The sequence below is a fragment of the Phoenix dactylifera genome, chromosome 4 (genome assembly GCF_051530095.1).
Source record: "Phoenix dactylifera cultivar Ajwa chromosome 4, Ajwa_hap1_PhDact_Kaust_v1.1, whole genome shotgun sequence".
Taxonomy (NCBI): domain Eukaryota; kingdom Viridiplantae; phylum Streptophyta; class Magnoliopsida; order Arecales; family Arecaceae; genus Phoenix; species Phoenix dactylifera.
This window is the reverse complement of record NC_143193.1, coordinates 48,267,445-48,288,512: the sequence shown is the minus strand read 5'-3', so window position 1 is coordinate 48,288,512 and position 21,068 is coordinate 48,267,445. Positions and strand designations below refer to the sequence as shown.

Sequence of the window (21,068 nt, the reverse complement as noted above, 5' to 3'; positions counted from 1 at the left end):
GCTTGCAAAACTTTTTATGAACAAAACTTGCAAAATTTTACTGCAAGAGTTGGATATTCTAACTTGTTAAAACAAATATTCAGTAAAGAAATCACTATTACCATTCTTAGTTGACTTCCTTCTATCTTTTGAAGTTTCTTCTGATTAATAAACTCAGTCACCTATGTAAAACTGCTTAATAGTTGTTGGAAAGTCCCCAAACAAATTGGAAATAAGGTAAAAGGGAAAAAAATATTCAAGTGTCGAGTTTGGGTTTAACAATACAGCAATTTGTTGAGAAGATGTAGGACATCCATATTAAAATCTTATAACCAACTAAGAAATTGCAATGCAGCCAGATTGTGATTAACATTACTGAAATCCAATAACAATGTCATAAAATTAAAGAATAAAGTCATCTTCCAATGAAACATCAAGGAATTGGAAAATCTTCTCATAGGGAAGACATGTAGCGTTGCTGAAATTGCAGTAAATTAGTGCAGCAAAATTGTTGCTATTTCCCTTGACTTAATTTTTTTAGAGAAAAAAAAATGAAATCCTGTTTGGTCGCATGCTCGAAACCCTCTGGTTTCATTCTCAGTTCTATGTTTCCCATCATTTTCAACTGCTTCTGATTGCTTTGTGCTAGCAGTCGAACTCGAAACAAGACTTCATAATCGCATTGTTAATTTAAAATTTCTATTTTTTTATCCTTTTCAATAATTCCCTAACAGGGAAGACTTGTCCTATAAAAAGTTGTTTTAGTTTCTATAAAACATGCTGAAGGATCAATCAAGTCACTGTTCCAACCCACATTGATAATTCAAAACAACCACGGTTAACGATTGCTGACTGCCTTTGTATAGATTGCAAGGTTAAGACGGTTATCTTCTCTATTCATAGAAAATTGAATGGCCTTACTTTCAGTTATCCAAGGATCCCATGAAGCAATGGCAACAATTTCTGCTAATTTTATTTTTTTATATTAAGAAGTGATATAAACTTGAAAGGAATTCATATATTAGTACTTGCTAGACTATGATATGCTTATCTATTTCCTCAGAATAGCTGAGCATCAGGTCAGACTTGAGCTTTTCAAACACTGCAGGAAATCAAGTCAACAATTATTTGTTCCTATATTGCAATTTTCTGGAGAATGTTACTTTTAAGTACACTAGAAATTAAAGCAGCATGATTTGGTGCTGGATAACAGTGATTCTCTTTCTCAGTTAATCGAAAGAGTTTCTTCCGATATGTACTGTAGTTCCGCAAAGAGTGAATCAACGGGACAGAGCAGAAACAAACAGAACATAGGGTCATCACTTCTTGTTTTCTTATGTTTGTTTGTATCCAGTCCATTGTGTGTGTTTAATTCTAGGCTTATCTTATCTGGAGACACTCATTCTAGAGCAGAAAATGATAGTTTTTTTGCTGCTGATCTTATATTAAAAGCAGCTCCATCTTGTTCAAAATCGATCTTCCTGAGGAATCGGCTAAGCAAAGCCGGAGGCCACCCTCACCTCAACACAACTCTCTCTCTATAAAAGATGAGCATATCTTGGATTCCCAAATTTATTATCCTCCTGATCCACCATAAAATTTCAGAAATCTACAAAAACATTCTAGAAGAGGGCTCGTAATATAGCCGGAGGGGGAGGTGGAAGAAGGGGGTGGTGGGGCTGAATTCCTTGATACACATCATATAAACAAATAACGGCGAAGCAATTACTAGAATTTTTGATATGCCCAAGAAACAATGGATTTGATATCCATCGACTGGATCCTCGTCATTGGCAAACCAAACTTCTGCATTACAGTCGCAACACAATAAACTTCAGCAAATATCGAACTACTTGCAAAATGGAATCTATCATCTGACCACATTAATGTTAAAAGAGGGCCATCATTTCAACCCTGTGCAAGTGCTCCATTCTCCCATTTTCCATTTAGGGGGGAGAATGCATTTTAGCTGGTGATTCAAACCATGACACAAATCCCATCATAGTAAATGTAAGTTAAGACCCATGAAGGTGCAAAAACAACAAAAATTTAATTGAAGAAACTCAATAAATGCTGAATACCACAGCATCTGTCGCCAGCTTGGAAAGTAAACATATTAGCTTCAGAATAACCAACTTGATCAGCCACCAGTTCTCAAGTGAACCTATCAGAAAGGAATTCATCTTGGTTTGCCATCCTTTTCATTCCATTCCCTGTGGAGAGTGGCTAGTCTAGCAGAATCACAAGAGATGACAAACTCATCCAATTACCTTCTATATGCGAAGAATGAATAACTCTATGAAAATATACAGGAAGGTGTAAGAGGGCATGCACTTCAGAGGCTTTATATTTCTGATTTTGTTTGATCATTTCTTGAATCTGCTTTCTGTTGACCTTGACTTCCCACACTGCCCAAACAATGAAAGGCGGCCGATCTTTTGTGACCGCACATGAGTTCCTTGTTTCACCTGATAATAAAAATAGTCTTGGTCATTCCAGGCATTTAATCCTCTCCAGGAACAATGTAAATGAGAACCTTTACCTTTCCTCTATGGGGTTTGTGAGTTTTCCAACAAAGGAGCCCATTACAACCAGGTCCCGATTCATACCCCCTGCAACATGGCGATAATTAGTATAGCCAGCTGAAAAATAAAAAAAGATTGAATAATAAAAAAAATTGAATCAAATATATTATAAAATCCATTACTGAATTTCAGATCATAAAGCTTTAAAATTCAAATGGTTCAGACATTTTGACTCGATGCAGATGAAATCAAGTGTTGGTGCAAATTATAAGGCAATGAAAACTACATGATCAGTTTAACTTTTAAAAATAGATGTGGGATACAGCCCCCCCCCCCCCCCCTCCCCCCCCCCCCCTCCCGGGGGAAAAAAACAAAAATTCTAGGGTGAAAATATGGTTTGTAAATATAGGAAATAATATCTCCAAAATAAAATTGGCAAAAAGCTCCAATTCTACATGCTAGATATTGGTAATATAAACACATCCACCATTATCTCCATTCTCCACAGTGGAAAGTTGTTGATCCATACCCCGAGGCTACAATGAGTTATAAAGAACATCTACTCAAGAAAACCTTGCAAAGATATTGGCCTTGATAACGTAGTAACATAGGTATTTACTGTTCTTTTTCACACATCTTTAGTTGCATTATAAAACTAATGTGAAAACATAGTAACAAGCAACAAACATTGCATCAGCTACTCAATTAATTGTTTAATAATGTACTAGGGGGTTTCTATCGTATAAAGTTTAAATTGAAAGATACAAATTTAAGAAGTTGGATGTGAATAATAAACATAAGGACCTCAACGACAGAAATACAAGTCTAAACTCATTGATCAGTTCCTAAATTAATAAACATTATTTTTATTGCACAAGAAATGATCGAAACTCAGATTTCCTGTGAGAGGTTTACAATAATTTCCTCAAAATTTGAAGCTTACATTATTAAGATTCAGTTCTGGATTGTTCCAAACATATTTTCACAAATAAAAAAAGAAGAAGCAAAGAACAGATGAACAGAGAATTTGATAAATGCACTTGTCTGCTTTGAAATCCTTTGAAAGAAATTATAACTCACAGGTTCTCTCTGTCAAAATTGGCTGTGTGGTTGTTACTGTGTAATAAACTAGGCGAAATGGCATGGTGATTGACCCTCCCAACAAATTGTTCCATATGGTGCCCTTGAGTATTGCCAATTTTTAAAGCCTTGATCTCATGATTCAATTCATCTTCCCAATGTTTTGATGACATGCCCAGTGCAGCTGAAGACTGATCTTGATTCTGACTGCTGACACCATTTTGCGGCAGAACTTGGTTCTTCTCAGGTTTTGGAAGACTAACCAGTCCAGGCATATACTTTTCTGCAGCTTGAAGCCATGCACTCTCCAACCTTTGCTCATCAGTAGGTGCTGTCTGTGTCCTCTGAACTAAAACCTCCTGCCCTTTCTCTTTAGCATTGCTGGCTCCATTATTTCCTTCCGAAGAACGTGTGGAAAAATTTGCCACTTGGAAGTCTCTGTCTGCCACCTGAGAGCTATTCTCTAGTGTTCTCTGAAACATTCCATCAGAATAATCCAAACTTTTCCCAGCCATGTTGGGGTTTCCTCTGAGTCCATCTTTATCTGAAGAATCAGCTAAATTCTCAGATTCTATCTTCCTTTCCTTCTCCAAGTTTCCAATTATTTCTATTTGGTTGCTGATGAGAGACTTTGATGTGAATGTTTCAGTCACAAGACCTAATCTGACCTCTACATTCTGTCTCAGCACAATCTCCATTGAGTTTGTGATACTGCTCAAGAATCTCGTAGCTCTGGATTTTATATTTTTATCCTCAAATGCTATGAGAGCAATCAAAATGCCTGCAAAGGAGTAGCATTAAACTATATCTTACACAAGAACTTCATAATAAGATGAATGACTGACCAGCATTTTGCCTTTTGTAGATAAAAAAATATTAGCTTATAGAAGGGTATGTAAAAGTAATATAAAGAAAGAGCTTTTAATATTACACTTGAATGTAATGGCCACTATAAATGGGAATGCAGATAATATGATTGATTGACGAGAGCTTGATGAGGAATTGAAAGGACTGGCTGAATCAATCAATAAAAAATGACAGACAGGCATTATCTATATCAAAAGTCCTAAAATGTCAGAGTTCTTGGGAACATACTATGAAAAATGAATTTCCCTAAACATACAAAATTTTATTAATATCCCAATAGTTACATAAAATCTTTATTTTTATTTCTCCACCTATTTATAAGTTTTCAAGAGGTGTCAATATTTAAAATGTGCATCCACCTCAACTCGTATATAGCATCTCATATGTAATAAGCTATTGAGCACTGTAAGAGGATATATAAGGCTAAAGCTTCTAGCAATATTGAAGTCCCTACGAGCTAATGTTTACTTGATTTTATTGCTTTCCCTCAAGATTACAATATATCATAGAACCTATATGTACAATAGGATCATTATCTGCTGATTTCAATTGCTGGATGCTACTGCCTCAAAGATCTCCACACAGCAGAACCATAACTCTCTGAATTGTAGCGAGATATCAAAAACAGGGCTGCAAGCGAGTTGGGTTGGATCAGGCATGACAACAAACCCAAGCCCAATCCATATTTGCATTGGGTCAAAAAATTGAACCCAAACCTAATCCAATTCCCTGTGCTTTTCAATATTATTTCTATAAATCCATCAGATTTTTCGGGTTAAACCAAGTCAAAAACAATGCAAACATGATTCACAATAAATATATATAAATTGATTATCTAGTTATATCATAAACATCTCATGCAATAAACTAATAGTAAACAACATGTAAATATTATCAAAAACACATTCTATATAAGATTTGATTGATAATCATGCATGATTATAATTATCAACATAAATTATTGACAAATTATGTCATAAGAAGACGAATTTCTTATATGCAAGGATAGTTTTGAAATATTTAGCATACTTGTTTTGAATCGGTTCAGGCCGGTTTGGTTTGAATTGGGAATCTAAGGATCCAAATCCAATCCATATGAAAAATAGATCATGTTCTTGAATCTAAACCTAATCCAAACAACTTTGGTTCGGGTTGGATAGGATTAGTTGTGGATCAGTTCCCGATCAGAAGTGGGTTAATTCAACCCACTTGAAGCCCTAATAAAAAAAAATGCATGGAGAGTTTAGTCAAACTGAAGCAGACTAAAGGAGTATTCCTTATTAGTTCCAAGGAGCGTCAATCTGGTCTTGAGTTCTGCCTGGTGGCCAAGGTCATAGATTCCACATGCCAACTTGTACACATGGATTGCAGTGCTCATCAGCAGGCATAGCAGAGCATGGCATGATAAATATAGTATCAGCGCTTTTCTGGCACACTGCACTGGCATGATACTGGCTGCATGCCAGAACTTGGCATGCTACTGTGCCTGTGCATGACAGGCATACCGCATATCTTGGCATGACATAGTACATACATGGTTAGTCCCAGACCAGAATGGCTCTGACAGTCAGCACTTACAATCCATGCTTATAGGATCACAAACAAGTGCTCCGAAATGTTATAAATGCTTAAGAGAGGTAGATGAGTGGTCAACCAGAAAAAGTTACCAATGTAGGTCTACAGCATGTCAATCAACTATCTACAAGTCAGATAGTAGTCTAGGATAAAATATGGCTTACCTTCGCATTCAGTGATTGATACTAGCATTCCATGAGCTCCAAGTAATTCTTTCAACGTCTTTGAATGGCATCTCTGGATGCACCTTTTCCAAATCTCAGCCAACTTGTCGGCACTTACACACCTTACAACAGTTTTTCCTGGGGTGTCATTTGTCTGAGTAGAATCTAGTAAGCTTCTGTCAAGAAATCTACTGTCTGCAGGCAGCACATTGCAGATTAAGTTCTCATTCATTGTCATTCTATATGACAAGGATGAACCACGAGGGCTAGGGCGTCCGCTGGTTGCTCTAGGAATCAAAGCTAAATCTGATCCCTGGAGCATACATGAAGGATGAGACTTGTTCTTGGAAAATGGGGTGTCTTTAACCATTTCAGATGCACTAGGATTAAATTTTTTAGCACTGTGTTTGCTGCTGCTGCTTGATTCATTAGTTTCTAAATTATGGCGAGAGCCAAGCTGAAGAAGAGCTGCAGTGAACCATGTTGAGCGCTCACTTGAAAGCCGTAACTGCTTTTCAGCATCTGAAAGAATCTTCAATGCTTGTTGTAACCTCTCTAATTCCGCTTCTGTTACTGGAGAACAAACCCAGGAGCAAAGGATATAAGAATCAGACCTTTGAATCAATCTGAGTTAATTGAAGAGCATACACCACCATTGTCAGCTACAGTTTATACGGATATAAAAAGTAAAACATGCTGATATAGTTGATGTGGCATTTTAAATTCAGCAAAAAAAATGTTGCTGCATAAAAATGTAAAAGATAGTGGAGCAAGACATTTAGAGATACAGATAAGGTAAGATATAGGAGCCAATTACTGAAAATAAAATATGTGTCACCAATTGCTAGATAGGAAATGACAAAAGAGACCAAAGAATTATGTCATCACAGTACAATCCAAGGTTTTAAATCTCATGGGATGGGGTTGTCCTGGTCTGCCCATGGAACGGGACGCACCACTGTCCTATCTCATCCCAACACTTGGGACATAGAATATCTCAGGATGTGATGATCTCGACGCTGGGACAGTCCTGTCCCGGTGTCCCGTGGGACGTCCCACCAAGATTTGAGACCATCGTACAATCAATGATAATGGCATTAGAAACAACTGGCTACATACATAAAGATATAGGATGCCACAGTAGACTGATAATAATACAACAAAATGTTGATAGTATATAAATGGTAACAAGAAATATTAATTAGGTAAGAAGGATTATGTTGAGTTTATGATGAATAATAACACCACCATGGGTAAAACCAAAACGACACTCATCTCCACACCACGATATGGATTTACATGTACATGACCCATTCTTGTGACAATTTGAAACCATCCAAGGACATTTATGAAATGACTCTCCTTTGTTGAATGGCAAAGGTCTAACTGAAATTGGCATATTGACTGAGCAGTTTGCATCAATGAATAGAGGGTATCACATATTCTGCACATAGATTTTAAACATCCTTTACTAAAAGGATGTTCAAGTATTAGATTTAGGTGAAAGAAACAAGTATTAGATGAACTTATGTACTCACAACTTCGCCTGCCAAGAGTTGTACCACCACATTGTGAATTAGCCAACTGGTAAGTTCCAGCAATGATGTCCATTATGAGCCCAGCTAATTGAGACATCAGGGCCATTGGATCAACACCAGAATCCATCAGCTCTCTGGACCTTTTGACAGTTTCTGAAGTGTTTGATGACATGGCTATCTCCAGAAGATCAAGTAATTTCTCCTCTGAGACAACCCCAACCTGGAAGTTTACAAAATAAGTTGCTTCTGATATAAAAGTAAATCCTACTACAAACTACTACATAAATGAAGCCTAAGCCAATATTTAACAATCATTAGTTTCACTAAAAAATTACAATGCCTATTTAATTATAAAACTTTGCTACTATTGACAGCATTGGTGAAATCAAAAGCCAAAAAACCTGATAATTCTAAGAAAAAGATTTAAAAAATTCATCATCAAACAAATACAGAAATTTACAAATGCTAAATAAATATTTACCATAAAAAGTAAAAAAGATTAATACTGTTTCTAGATTATTGACTCCAGAAAATCAATGGCCTGACCAAATGCTCGCTAATCTCCTAGTAATATCACATATTCACATGTGCTATGATTAGACTTGTGGAGTGAATCCATATTTCATTATCATTAATACCTTCCCAGCAAATGATCAAAGTCACCAGTATTCCATAAATCAGTTCAGTATTATTTCGTCAAAACTAATATAAGAAGATTATAAATGAATCAGAGTTTAAACTTTAAGTTAAATTGAATCTCAAAACAAAGATTAAATGCAACTATAACATAATCTAAACAACAGAAATATTGGGCTGCAAACTTACTAGATCATTTACAAGAGAAGTGGTGATTTTTCTTCCCAGCAAACTCAGTTGATCTAGCATTGTTTCTGCATCCCAAAGTGAACCATCTGAGTTTAATGCAATCAAATCTAGAGCATCCAATTCAACATCAAGGTTTTCTGCAGCAGAAAGCTTTCTCAACCGGAAGATTATATCAACATCTTTGATCTTCGAAAAGATGTACCTCTGACACCGTGATACTATCGCTCGGGGCAAGTTGTCTGGGTCAACAGTTATGAATATGAAGACAACACGAGGTGGTGGTTCCTCAAGAAATTTCATAAAGGCTGACCACATTTTCGAAGATAGCATGTGACATTCATCAACGGCAAAGACTTTGTATCCCGAAAATGTTTTAGCCAGAGATAAATTTTTTACCAATAACCTAATTCTGTCTATACCCTTCTTATTGGCGGCATCCACCTCTCTCAAATTTGATCCAGTTCCACTGAAACAAGCAGTGCACTCACTACAGAAGCTACATGGCTTGTTCTCTTTGGTTGATAGACAATTCAAAGCCGCAGCAAATATTCTTGCTATAGACGTTTTTCCTGTCCCACGTGGGCCTTGAAACAGATATGCAGGGGCTATTCTTCCCCTAAAGATGGCATTATTAAGCGACTGCACAACAATATTTTGTCCAATTATTTCATCAAAAGACCTTGGCCGATACTTCTGGCTCAAGCTTCTTTGCTCCGGGATGTCCAACTCAGTCTCTTCAGTTCGGCTTAATTCCACTCCTTCTTGGCTTTTACAGCTAGACCATCTTGTTCCATCCAACCGGCTCAATGCCTCCAAATCAAGCTCCCCAAAGTTAGCGGACAGTTCATCACTAGCGGTATCCAATGATGAATCACCTCCATCACAACTGTTAGTCAACAACGGCAAACCTTGGCAAGACTTTGACAGGTATTTTCGCTTGTGGGAACTAGACGATCTCTTCTTATTATACAATGTCTGGCTCCCACAAAGGATACTGCTGCCTTTTCTCCTCAAAGTATCAGAAAGTGAAGGAGAATAAAAACCTCCACAGCCTCTGTCTTTGGTTCTTTTCGACCAATAGCAAGGAATACCACATCCTTGGCGCCTTGGTAAGTCTGGTTGATCCAGTTCATCCCCATCATAAGAAGTAGCACTTCCATCCCATGACCCAAGAGTACTGGGGTTTCGAGCTCCATAATATCTGTGGCAAGAGCTAGTTGATGCAGGAGTATAAGAATGAGATGACCCCTCTCTTCTAGACCTCCAGATTTTGGATGATTGCGGCCAATTCCTACATCCAGATCCAGGTAACAATGGTGAGGCAGAGCGAGATAGGTAGCCAGTTTTCCGGGTTAGCTCATGTGCTAACAGCCGTGAATCCTCAGAACTGTAGTTCTCAGTATCATCAGACTGCTCAACTGTATTAAGAATTCCTAAGGAGCTGGATGGAAGGTCTAGAAGATTCGGAACTGCTGAATGCTTAACTACCCCTTGTTTTGAAACAGAACTTTTTCTCAGATGTTTAACAGTTCTTTTCACTGAAGTCTCTGAATTTGTAGCTGCAACATTATAAATGTTTACAGGAACTTCAAGATAAGTATAGCTCTTAGAATCTAAATCATTCGGAGTGCTCAAGCTGTCCTCTGGACTCCCTTCAACTGATACTTGCCTGTCACTGCAATCCAATTTTATTCCACTGTCACTCGATTTACCAGAATCATGCCTCCAATTGTAGAGGTAAACTTTTTTCCTTCTGTTTTCACTTCTTGAAGGTGGTTCTAGTGACTCGTGACAATTATTTTCTCCTATTAGCTTCCTTTTGATCCCATTTTCATAGTTCAGAGTAGAAGTTGCTGCAAATGATTTGGAACTCAAAGGGGACCTCCATGATGAACAAGTTTCAGGATCACGTAAATACCGTGCCTTTCGAAGAGCAGTAAGCTCCTTCCTCAGGTGAAGTTCACTTGGACCTGCACAGATCTCCACCATTTTCTCTCACAAACTAGAACCTGACTTTAGACCACAAATTCAAGACATAAAAGCAGCCCAGAACTGGCTAACCTGCAAAAGGAAGTATGTTGTTACTATTAAAGAACAGGTTAAGCTAAATAGCAGAATTATGACTTTTTTTAAAAGAAAAAAAAGAAGAAGAGGGAAAACAGAATCCTTCAGGAACCACGCATGAAAAGGTTGTAAGTAAAAGACAACAAAACAAAAACAATTGATAAAAGGAAACCATAGTCAGATTAAGATTTCAGTTATCTACTTGTAAAACACATGCAAAGATATAGACCATAAATCCCCATATGGATATTCATATGAAAGAAAAAAGACAAATGTACTAGAAAGAAAATAAGTTATTTGCTTGCATCCAAATGATCACTAAACAATAGAAATAATTGACATTCCAAATAAAAGATTAGTCTAAAATATAGAAAGATGCCCTTATCCTCCATAAATTTTTGATCTATTAATCAACCGTTGAACTACTTTTTCCAGTTCCAATAAGAATTATCCACAGTTATTGGGCAATATAAGACCTTGGGGTGTAAATGAAAGAACCATGCCATAGATATTATGTATGTTTATCTCTTGAGAAAAGGTAATCTTTGCAATGTTTAAAATTAGAAATTACTAAAAGTTATCATTATTGGCTCTGAAATATTTTGAGGATCGTAAATTTAATAAAATGACTTGGCATTGTTTAAATGATTGGTTTCTAATTTTATGATCTGGAAACAAGATTTGTGAAAACTGTCAAAACAAGCTATTATACAACTACTGTAATATAAAGTGTATAATGCTCAGCATACATGACTATTTCTAGCATTAACAACTTAAAATGGCTTGCAAATAAGATCCAACAAATTGCTTAGTTTCCTCATTTTAAAAATTTAAGTTTCTTTGGTGAGAAAAATTTAAGATTTTGAAAGAATAAAAAGTTGAATCCAATTTCTGTAGCCATAATCAAAAAATAAAATTGGGAGATTGCAACCAAAACACATTTTACAAATACATGTTTAAGTAAACATGTACCGACCTGAAGGCCTATACAGACATATGATTGTGCCTTCACTAAATGCTCGCACCTAATCCTCTGATGTTCTTATTTAGGTTATCTTCTCTAAAAGCTGATGCTTTTTAGCACCCTAAAAAACATTTTGAAAGATAAGTAGTTATCTACAAACTAAGACGTATGTAATTTTTAGAAGGATGAAATGGAGTTAAAAAATGCCTATCTGTAGGAAGAAAATTACACTATCAATAATCTAAATACCAAGTTGGGGCTTATTTAACAAGTTTGGATTTAACTTGAAGCAAGCTGACAACAAAAGAAGTATCTAAATATAATGACTCACGCCACTTGAACCAAACTAATCAAATATTTACTATCCAGATCCATTAGTTTCTCTTCTTCTCTAAGGAACACAGTCTCTCTCCCTCTCAGAAAAAGGACAATTTGGAACCCCAGGTGTTTGAGAACAATGGCGCTCACTTTTAAACAAGCAAAATTTGTCATTTGTGCTGTCTGATTTTCCTGACACTCCCTTGTGGTATAAGTAAGAAATCGAGTCAAATGACCCTTGTAAATCATAATTGCAAAATTACTGTTACCATGGGAGGAACTTGAGAGAAGAATTCAAGGAGGAAATAGAAAAGGTGAATCAAGCACACAAAAGGAAGAAATATTGTTAAGAAAAAAGGAAGATCGAGCACATTTCTGACAAATGACACATTTATATGGGAAGACTAAAGCAACAAACAAGGAAAACTGCAGGTGAAAAATCAGGTGGGTCTGGTCAGGTTCAGATCGTGTCAAATTTGGGTTGGGTCAAAAATGCAAAATTTAACAATATGTAAATTCAATGGGATTGGTACAATGTAAACCCATGCCCAACTGTCTCTAATTTGAGCCAGGTTCAAGTCCACCCAGCAAGATTATAAGAGAATTAACAAAAATAAAACATTAAAAACATAACATTCTGCTTATAAAAGAAATTTTACCTCAAAAAGTAGAGAAAAGCAAGCCAACATAAAAAAAGTCATCATAAATACTGAGAAAATAGCCATCCTACTCGATAAAGCCCAATTCTCATCTAATATAAACAACAAAATCATGTGGCAGAGACCCGGTTTAGGCAGCTTAGGAGTTGGGATTTAACTTTCTAGGCTGGACTAAGACAATGACAATTAAGTTCCAAGTTTCCCGTTTAACCAGACTGACCTTGTCAACATGACCAGCCGGATAGACAACCCAACAAGACTTGTATTGGGTTCACGCTGACTGGAACTTGTTCAGGTTTCTAAAAGGCCAACCTAAACCAAATTTTCAGGTGCACATAGACAAGCTAAAGAGTCTAGGTCAATTTTAGACACCCATAGGAAAAAGAAACCCACGAGAAACCTAAAATTTTGAGCTTAGAAGTTAGAATCAGCATATTTTTTTCTCATCTTTTTATTTTGCATAAGATCCAAATCCAACTTGGATTTGTTTTAAAACCTTTTCTTTTGGTGAATGTCAAAATCTTTAACTCTACATAACTTCAGCAATTATTTTTTGTGAATTTGATCCTTCAGATTTTTTCCACAAGAAAAGGTGATCCCAATCAACTTGGGATTGGGGGAAGAGAGAGAGAGCCAATTGTCCAAGGTCTAATCTTGGGAAAAGACTAAAATAGAGAGAGCAGGGAGAGGGTCGGGGGGAGGAGGTGCTTTTCGATGCAAATGGATTAGATGGATCTAGTTAAAGCACATGGCCTGCCTCTTCCATGGAAGTAGAGCATGAGAGGAGACAAAGCATCTACGAGGATCATGCTCATTTTCGTTGAACAGATGATTGTCAACATCTATATGCAACCTTATATGCTGGCGCATCAATGTGTTACATAGAGTTTTAGAACCCATATCCATAATCCCATGTCCTAAATTTTGGACAATGTATCATATCCTTTGAACCTTGCATTACATCAATTGTTTTGGCTTGCGTTATTTAAATTAAGGACATCAGGTTGTAGAGTGTCTCTACTCGTTTGATAAATCTTCCCATATGAGTCAAGCTGCAATTCTTGTTCCCTCAAACACATTGTTTAGAGAACTAATAAAGATGTTAAACCAATGCAAACAAGTGCTTGGCCTAACCACGCTCAAGCCTAAATTTTAGTGAACCGAAATTTGCTACCACAAACAACTATTCATTTCTAAATGGCATGAATAATATATGTCTAAAATTAATAAATGAAAAGAAATTAATCTTCCCATCGTCCTGCCTTTCATTTCCTTCACTCTTCTACTCTTTTATACCCCTCCATCTCCTTCTCCATATTTTTTTGTTATTAGCACTTCATCCAATCCAAAATAAATTGGACAACTAGCTCCAACACATTCCTGGAAATTGGATTAAAAAAAGAAATACAAAAAGGGCAAAACTTATCATTCATAACTCATCAACAATACAATTCAATCACAGAATTTTGCTCTGGTATGTTGATATGTGCATGGAAGGGGGGAAAAGGGCAGTTTTTTTCTTTTTTTCTTTATTTTTTGAGAACAATTATGAGAGTGCCACCAATTAAGAAATGATTGCAAAAATTAACTTTGCCATATCCTTGGCAAACAACTTCCAAGGTTACAAACAAGAAATGTCTCCAGTTGGAATAGGGTGCAGCACATTTTGCACTAAAGCATGGGTGCAGGAACTCAAAAGAAGAGTTGGAATGCAATACCAGATTTTTTTATTTAAAGCAATATTTAAACTTCCCCCAAAAAAAGAGTATGTTTGAGCAATACTGAACGTAAGCAGCTAGTTTAGAACTCCCTTAGTTGAGATGTTGCAGACTCAAACATCCAGTTATACCCCTCACTAGGAAAATTATTCTGGGCCTTAGATCCATGCTATCTATAAGGCAACCCAAAATTTAATTAAATTATACCAACCGTCCTACACTTAAACTGGCACCAAAAGGACCAAATTAGGTCTTTACATGACTCAAAATTAAACTAGACTAGACTGAATATGAAGATGATCAAACTTAAATATCTTCTAAAGCAGATTGAGCCCATTCATAACCTTATTTAATTTAAACCAAACCCATCCCTTCCTTTTGTTGTTGCGGGTTGTGCAAACAATCCCTCCCACTTGAACTCTAAGGTGGTAGCACTGAGAAGGGTAAATGGGAACTCAAGTTTGGCTACCAAATATCACATATCAGCATGAGGCAGTCATACACATCGTCTGTCCATTAACCTCTACTAATAATCCCTGCAAAAAGAAGATGCCAGAGACTAGCTTAGAGAACAGCTGGGAATGATAGTGAAGAATATGGGGAAGCTCCAAATAAGTTTGGCAAAGGTAATTGATATGACATTTATTAGATTTAGTTCAGGATTTGCTAGTCCCACTAGGATTGTAGGACTAGACTTGGAAACATTTCCTTTAAAATTAAATATATATGGGTTTTAAGAGTGTTGTAAAATTGAATTATAGACAGATTTTGGCAATTGGCTTTCATTAACAGATAGGTTGAAACGTATGCTGGGTTGATCCGAATCCAAGCAAACCCAACCTGCAATTTGGATGTGGGTTGGCCAAAATGTACATAACTTTTGGTCAGGCTTGAGCTGAAAATGTCAACCCCATATCAAGTTGAGTTGGATCTATGTTGAAAGCTTGAGTAACCCAAACTATCCTGACCCAACCTCAATTTCTGCAATAGGGCTCCCAATCCAATATAACATCAATTTTACCCTATTTTCTGCAGGGTTCTGATCAAATTCAGCCAAATCTTAACCTTTATTTCCACAACAAAGCTCCCAATCCAACCTAAGTAACCCAATCAAATAATACCGTGTTCAAGTTGAAGATTTTGGAGTTGGGTAGGCTCCATTAGGTGTTTCTTAGTCAGGTTTGTTCTGATTGGCATTGCACCCCTACTGAAATGGCTCTAAAGGTCAAGATTTATCAAGAGCACTATATCTTGATTTCTTAGGTGATGAATGTGAGCTTAAGTTCATAACCAGTTGCTTCATGAGCTTATTCGTCCTCTTCATAGATTCTCCAAGGGCACGGGTTTCAATTCAACAAAATGTACTCAACAATTACAAGAAAAGTTCATAACCATAACTTAGTACATCAAAGTGCTGCTATTAGATCATATCCTATGACCAAGCCAAAATCATTTCTATAACAGCTCCAATTAGTTTGTACAAGAAAATAGCCATTGTTTAAGCTCTTTTCATATCCTGCAACATTGGCATGGGGATCATATTTCATACTTTGTTTAAATTTCTCTTAGCTAAACATTTTCATACTCTAAAAGCCCACTATCAAAAATGTTCAAAAAAATTCAATCATAGTCCACACCAGTTATAAGACATTTCTTGATCCAAAGATGTCTGTAGCTCCTGGCTTAGACTCTATATAACACACGTGCAGTCCTGCGGATCAACTCATGAGTTTCCTATGTTATAAATAATACTAAAACAATCCTACAATGTTTATATAATTTTGTGAGAGAGAAAAATAGTGTAATATTTATGTTGATCATATTTGTTAAAAGTTTTCATCAACTTGGATTCAAATCCTCAATTAACCTTTTTAGCTCCTTATTCTCCACATCACGATACTTGGAATCATGTTTCCCCTTCTGCCTTAACCTTTCTCAAAACTTTCCATTCAAAAAGAATGATAAAAGAGTTTTCACGAATATCCATTATATAAATCATTACATTCTAGACAAGCTTTAGAGGCTGCAATTTTTTTAGCTTTAAGAATATAGGACATGTTCGTACTTTGTAGCTATCATTTCCCAAGTCACAATGAGTTCCACTGATGTTGGGAAACGCAAAAAAGTACACAATATCTCCACATCTCCAGAAAATACAGCAGTGAAATGAATAAATGCAACATAGTTTATGAAGGTCAATAGTTGACCACTCCTAAGAGCATGATTTACAAGTCTCTCTTAGCTTTCCTAACTGATGAAAAGAATTATGTAAATAATATTTGCATATATAATGTGTCTACCACATAGCCTTAACAGCTAAGTGAAATGAATCGAATCAAAAATAGCATCTCCATGATCATCACCATAAGTTCAAGCTCAACAGCAGTCTAGGAACAATATTTATTGTGTGATGGTCAATTTTTATATTCAGGTTCCAGAACAAACTGATAAAGATGGGTAGCATTTTTTATGTATGATACCAGTCGAATACAAAAACGCAGCTTAAATTACTTGTAATTGGCCATTTTCCTTCATCGACAAAATACGTTTCCAACAAGAGAACAGGCTCAGATGGGAGCAGAGCCGAAAGGAGATCCATACGTTGATCCAGTCAAAGAACTAGTGGATCCCAAACAAGAGTTTGATTCTAGTGTCTCGAAGAGTAAGATAAAGGCCTATTCAACCAAATTGGGATAAGATCCAAAGATTTCACTTCGGATCCATTTGTGAAAGAGTAGAGTGAATGAGAAAGAAAGATAGTGAATTTTGTTTGAACTACTGATGAAAAAAAGAGGATAAATAGTTAGGAAGTAAAATAAACTTTCTGTTGGGGATAGAGGGACTTGAACCGCCGACTCTCCTATTGCAAACTTGTTTCATATTTCGAACTAGGGTTCCCATTTTTTTAGTGTAAAGTGAGCTTGAATGCACTTCATAAGTCATGGTTGCTTGTTGCTCTTTCAGCTTATCCCCCATAAGGGGAAATCCATATCCCCATATCCCGAGCCTTGCTTATATAGTTAAATTACCCCTAACCTACATACGAGTGCGTTGAGCCTTTCAGCACATTCCAAAAGAAGCGATAAACTTACTCGATAGGGGTGAAAAAATCGCTCTAACGCGCGTTTAGCTTTTTGGTGTATTATCTTTAAATCTGTCAATTCAAAACCACAACAAATACAATCACAGAATCAAATTTATTTAAAAAAATAGATGATCTTGATATGCAATCAAAAAAGGTTCTCACGAGAGCTATTGTTAAAGATTAGAAAAGAAAAGAAATAAAAAAATATGACAAACCATAACTATCAAGCATTCTCTCAATTACTTGGGATTTATCTTTACAGGTTCTCATTCACCAAGAATTGGGCATTAAATGTTCACTATATACAATCTAAGAATTAAGCATAAGCATAATCATCTAGCCTCTTCCCAACTACTTGGGGCCGGCTTACAATATAAGCATTAGGGTAAGTGGTAATTAGATGATTAGATATATTGGCTGATAGAAAGCCTAGAAACAAACAAAGATTGCTCAGAAATCATTAAAATGTGATGGGCCACCTATTCGGGACAAAGTTCAACAGAAAATCCAAAAATCATTAAAAAAATGGCAACATTAAAAAAAAAGATTCAGAGTCTCAAACAGCATAGAAAAGTTATAAACAATACAGTCTAGACCAAAGGCAATGTATGGGTTTTGTAATCAAGAAATGCAAAATTAAGAACATTTAGCTTAAAAAATGGTGTGACAAAGATCTCATTTCTCATTGGATCTATGGAGGAAGACAATGGCGAAGCATTTGGAAATCATCTGGTTTCGATGATTAGCCAACAAATTATAAACAAGGTCCCACCAAAATTAGCAAAATTAGGAAAAGGAAATGCATGATTTCAATGAAACTTCGAGAACTTGATGACAGAGTCAGAAAAAAATAAGATTAACCATGGTAACCATACATATGAAGTTATTAGGGGTTTAGGATCAAAGGTTGGTCGAGCCAGCATTCGCTTTCTTTCTTTTTTACCTGAAAGAGCTCAACACTTCAGGATGCACTTTCATTGATTCCTAACAACAAAAATAAATAACAGTAATAATAATAATAATAATAATAATATTAATATTAATAATAATATTATTAATAATATTAATATTAATATGGCATCCGAAGTTAGAGACTTCCAAATGCTAAAGCAATGGATGATGAAAAGCAGAAATATTATAATAAAACAGTAGATATGTAATATGGTAAATGGTAACAGTAATAGTAGGGAGCAGATGATGATAAACGGATAGTTGTATGAAACAGATTAAACAGGAAAAAAATTGATAAAGAATGGATAAGAAAGTTACCTACATACACCTACCAAAAGTTTGTTTGAGGAAGAATGATTTTTATTTATGATTTTTGATTATTAAAATTGGCTAGGATGAAATGAAACAGAAGATCACACGGTTAATTAGGCATCAAGCCATTTGAACTAATTAGGCATCAAAAACAATACTGTGGAAGCCAAGTGCTTGAACTAAAACAATTCTCCTGCTTGAGGCGAAGAGAAAACTACGCAATGTGAGTATGTCAGTCTACCTTACCACAAACCAGAAGCTGCACGGATCCTGTTTCTTTCAAAGCCAAGAAAAGAAGACGGAATAATCTTCCGAAAACCAAGGCTTTAGGGGGAGCATCAAAGTTATACCCCCAAGAAAAAAAATCATAAAAACCCATCAAAATAGTACAATGATTTCAAACAGGAAAAAAAAAAATCATAGGAGAAACGAAAGGATACAAGATTTCTTGCGGATAATTACCAAGATCATATGGGCATGATAGCTCCGCATCAGAACATCCACAATACTCCAACATTTAGCAGCATAACCAGGGACACAGATTCGAGCAGAGAAGAGCTCTTATCTTTCCACCAAAAAAAAAAAGACTTTTGTCATGATTCAGCATCAAATCCATCCAAAAATCGCCTAAAGTGGCACATTAAAAACAGCATTTAACACTAATAAGTAACCACGAGATCATCCACCAACCAAGAAGATAAAAAACCGATCTTGGAGCGAGAAATGTACCCGAATTCCGGATTCTGAGAAGGGAATGCAGCAAAGAAACGAGGAGAAAAGGCGGGGTTTGGAAGGGTGTAATGGGAGCCAACGATCAAAGAATCAAAGGAGAAGAGATCTTGGGATCTTTGGGGATTTAACGCAGCGGCTAGCCCGGTCGGAAGAATTTCTAGGGTTTGGGCTGGCGCCCCTCTGTATACTCTCTCCCTCGGCCACGCTGAAATCAAAAACTTCCCCCCAAACGCGCCGAGATTCCCCGTTGGGTGCTTCTATCCGCATTTGTTTATTTCTCCTTTATTTCGCAAATAAGTATGAAAAGCCAGTGCAATGTGGGCGGGGTAACATTTAAAGAAGAAAAAAAAAACTAGCAAGGCACCATTCTTGGAGTAATCATAGCCGTCCACCAATCCTATTTAAAAAAAATTCTGTTGATGGATGGCTATGATTTCTCAATTGAGAAAAATGTTACATAGTACATGTGATGCACATGATCATGATTCTGTGGAGTAAAAACTATAAAAAATTTAAAATAACAGCCATGGTTTATCCTTACAAACACAACAACAAGAAAAAGGTAACTATGGATATTTCAAGTTATAATAATCTCTCAAAACAAAAATAGTAGTTAATATTTTTATTTATATTATTTTTTACTAAATTTTTAAACAATTTTTCTCCAAAAGAGATTGGGTGGCTTGAAAATATTTTTTTAATTAATTGAACGGCTATTTGAAAATTAATTTATTATTTTCTATTTCGTCATTTGTTCTCTTATAACATTGCTATAATATATATTATAGTAAGAACCCATAAGAACTTTTTATTGGGTATGGAATTTTTCATTGTGAATTAAACCCATGTTAAGCAGTGAGGGAAATAGCCTTTCAGGTTTTATTGAGCAAGTATGATCGCATGATTCTAATTGTTTTGAATATATATACCAATTTAACGAAGATAATTAGATATGATTAAGGGATTGGTATATCTACTATGACATGCAGCTCACTGATTTATTAGAATCAGCAAAAATAGTAAAAGTATATTAAACATGCGTAACTAGACTAGGAGGGAGGATTTGATTTGGAATTATTCGTAATAGAATATTGGCTACAATTGAAGAGGTCTTATCAATCAAATTTACATTTATCCGAGATCTAGGCATTATGACTAAACTTATTACACTCTTCATTTTGGTTCACATTCTTCTTCTACTACTACTTGCTTTTCTTCCCTCTTTTGTTTTGTGTATGTTGATTGCATGGGATGGAGGGCAAAGATTTTTCTCTTACCCCACTCTCTTTATGCATCATATACTTATCTCCATTTTCTTATTTTTCAGAAACCCCTAGAAGCAAAAAATGGTATGATAAGATTATAGCTTTGGAGGATTCTTACTCTAAAGACACCAGACAATAAGAATCCGAGAAACAAGGAAACGTTATCATCAAACTATTGGGTGACTATTCCAACTAAAACTATATTATTCTAATGTAGCTTGTACCATGACTGTTTGTGTTCTTTGCAGTGTTAAAAGAATTTGTCAAAGGGAATCTTGTGATCACCTAATTATGCATGTTGTAATTGTACAATTGTATATACAAATCATGGTCTTGATATGACTAGTAATATGATTAAATGATTAAGAGTTAAAATAAAATTAGAAATCAATGAAACATGCCTGTATGATGTTGAAATTCATTTTCACTTGCTCTGACTAACCTTGA

General features: G+C 35.9%; 1 protein-coding gene across 5 annotated transcripts; it reads right to left on the bottom strand.

The window, feature by feature from the left end:
- Window positions 1-1,812: 1,812 nt before the first annotated feature.
- Window positions 1,813-19,670, bottom strand: LOC103720820 (protein STICHEL-like). 5 transcript variants are annotated; one of them, XM_039133623.3, is made up of 8 exons: window positions 19,354-19,670; window positions 19,087-19,251; window positions 8,554-10,614; window positions 7,729-7,948; window positions 6,191-6,763; window positions 3,585-4,365; window positions 2,522-2,591; window positions 1,813-2,447 (listed from the first exon to the last, which is right to left on the bottom strand). In XM_039133623.3, exons 3-8 carry the CDS (start codon window positions 10,540-10,542, stop codon window positions 2,346-2,348), a joined length of 3,735 nt encoding a protein of 1,244 aa, XP_038989551.2. In that variant the 5' UTR covers window positions 10,543-10,614; window positions 19,087-19,251; window positions 19,354-19,670; the 3' UTR covers window positions 1,813-2,345. The 5 variants fall into 5 exon arrangements, with proteins under 5 accessions (XP_038989551.2, XP_008808954.3, XP_026665686.3 ...); XM_008810732.5 differs by having other exon boundaries at window positions 19,087-19,189; XM_026809885.4 differs by having other exon boundaries at window positions 19,087-19,184.
- Between the last annotated feature and the right edge of the window lie 1,398 nt (window positions 19,671-21,068).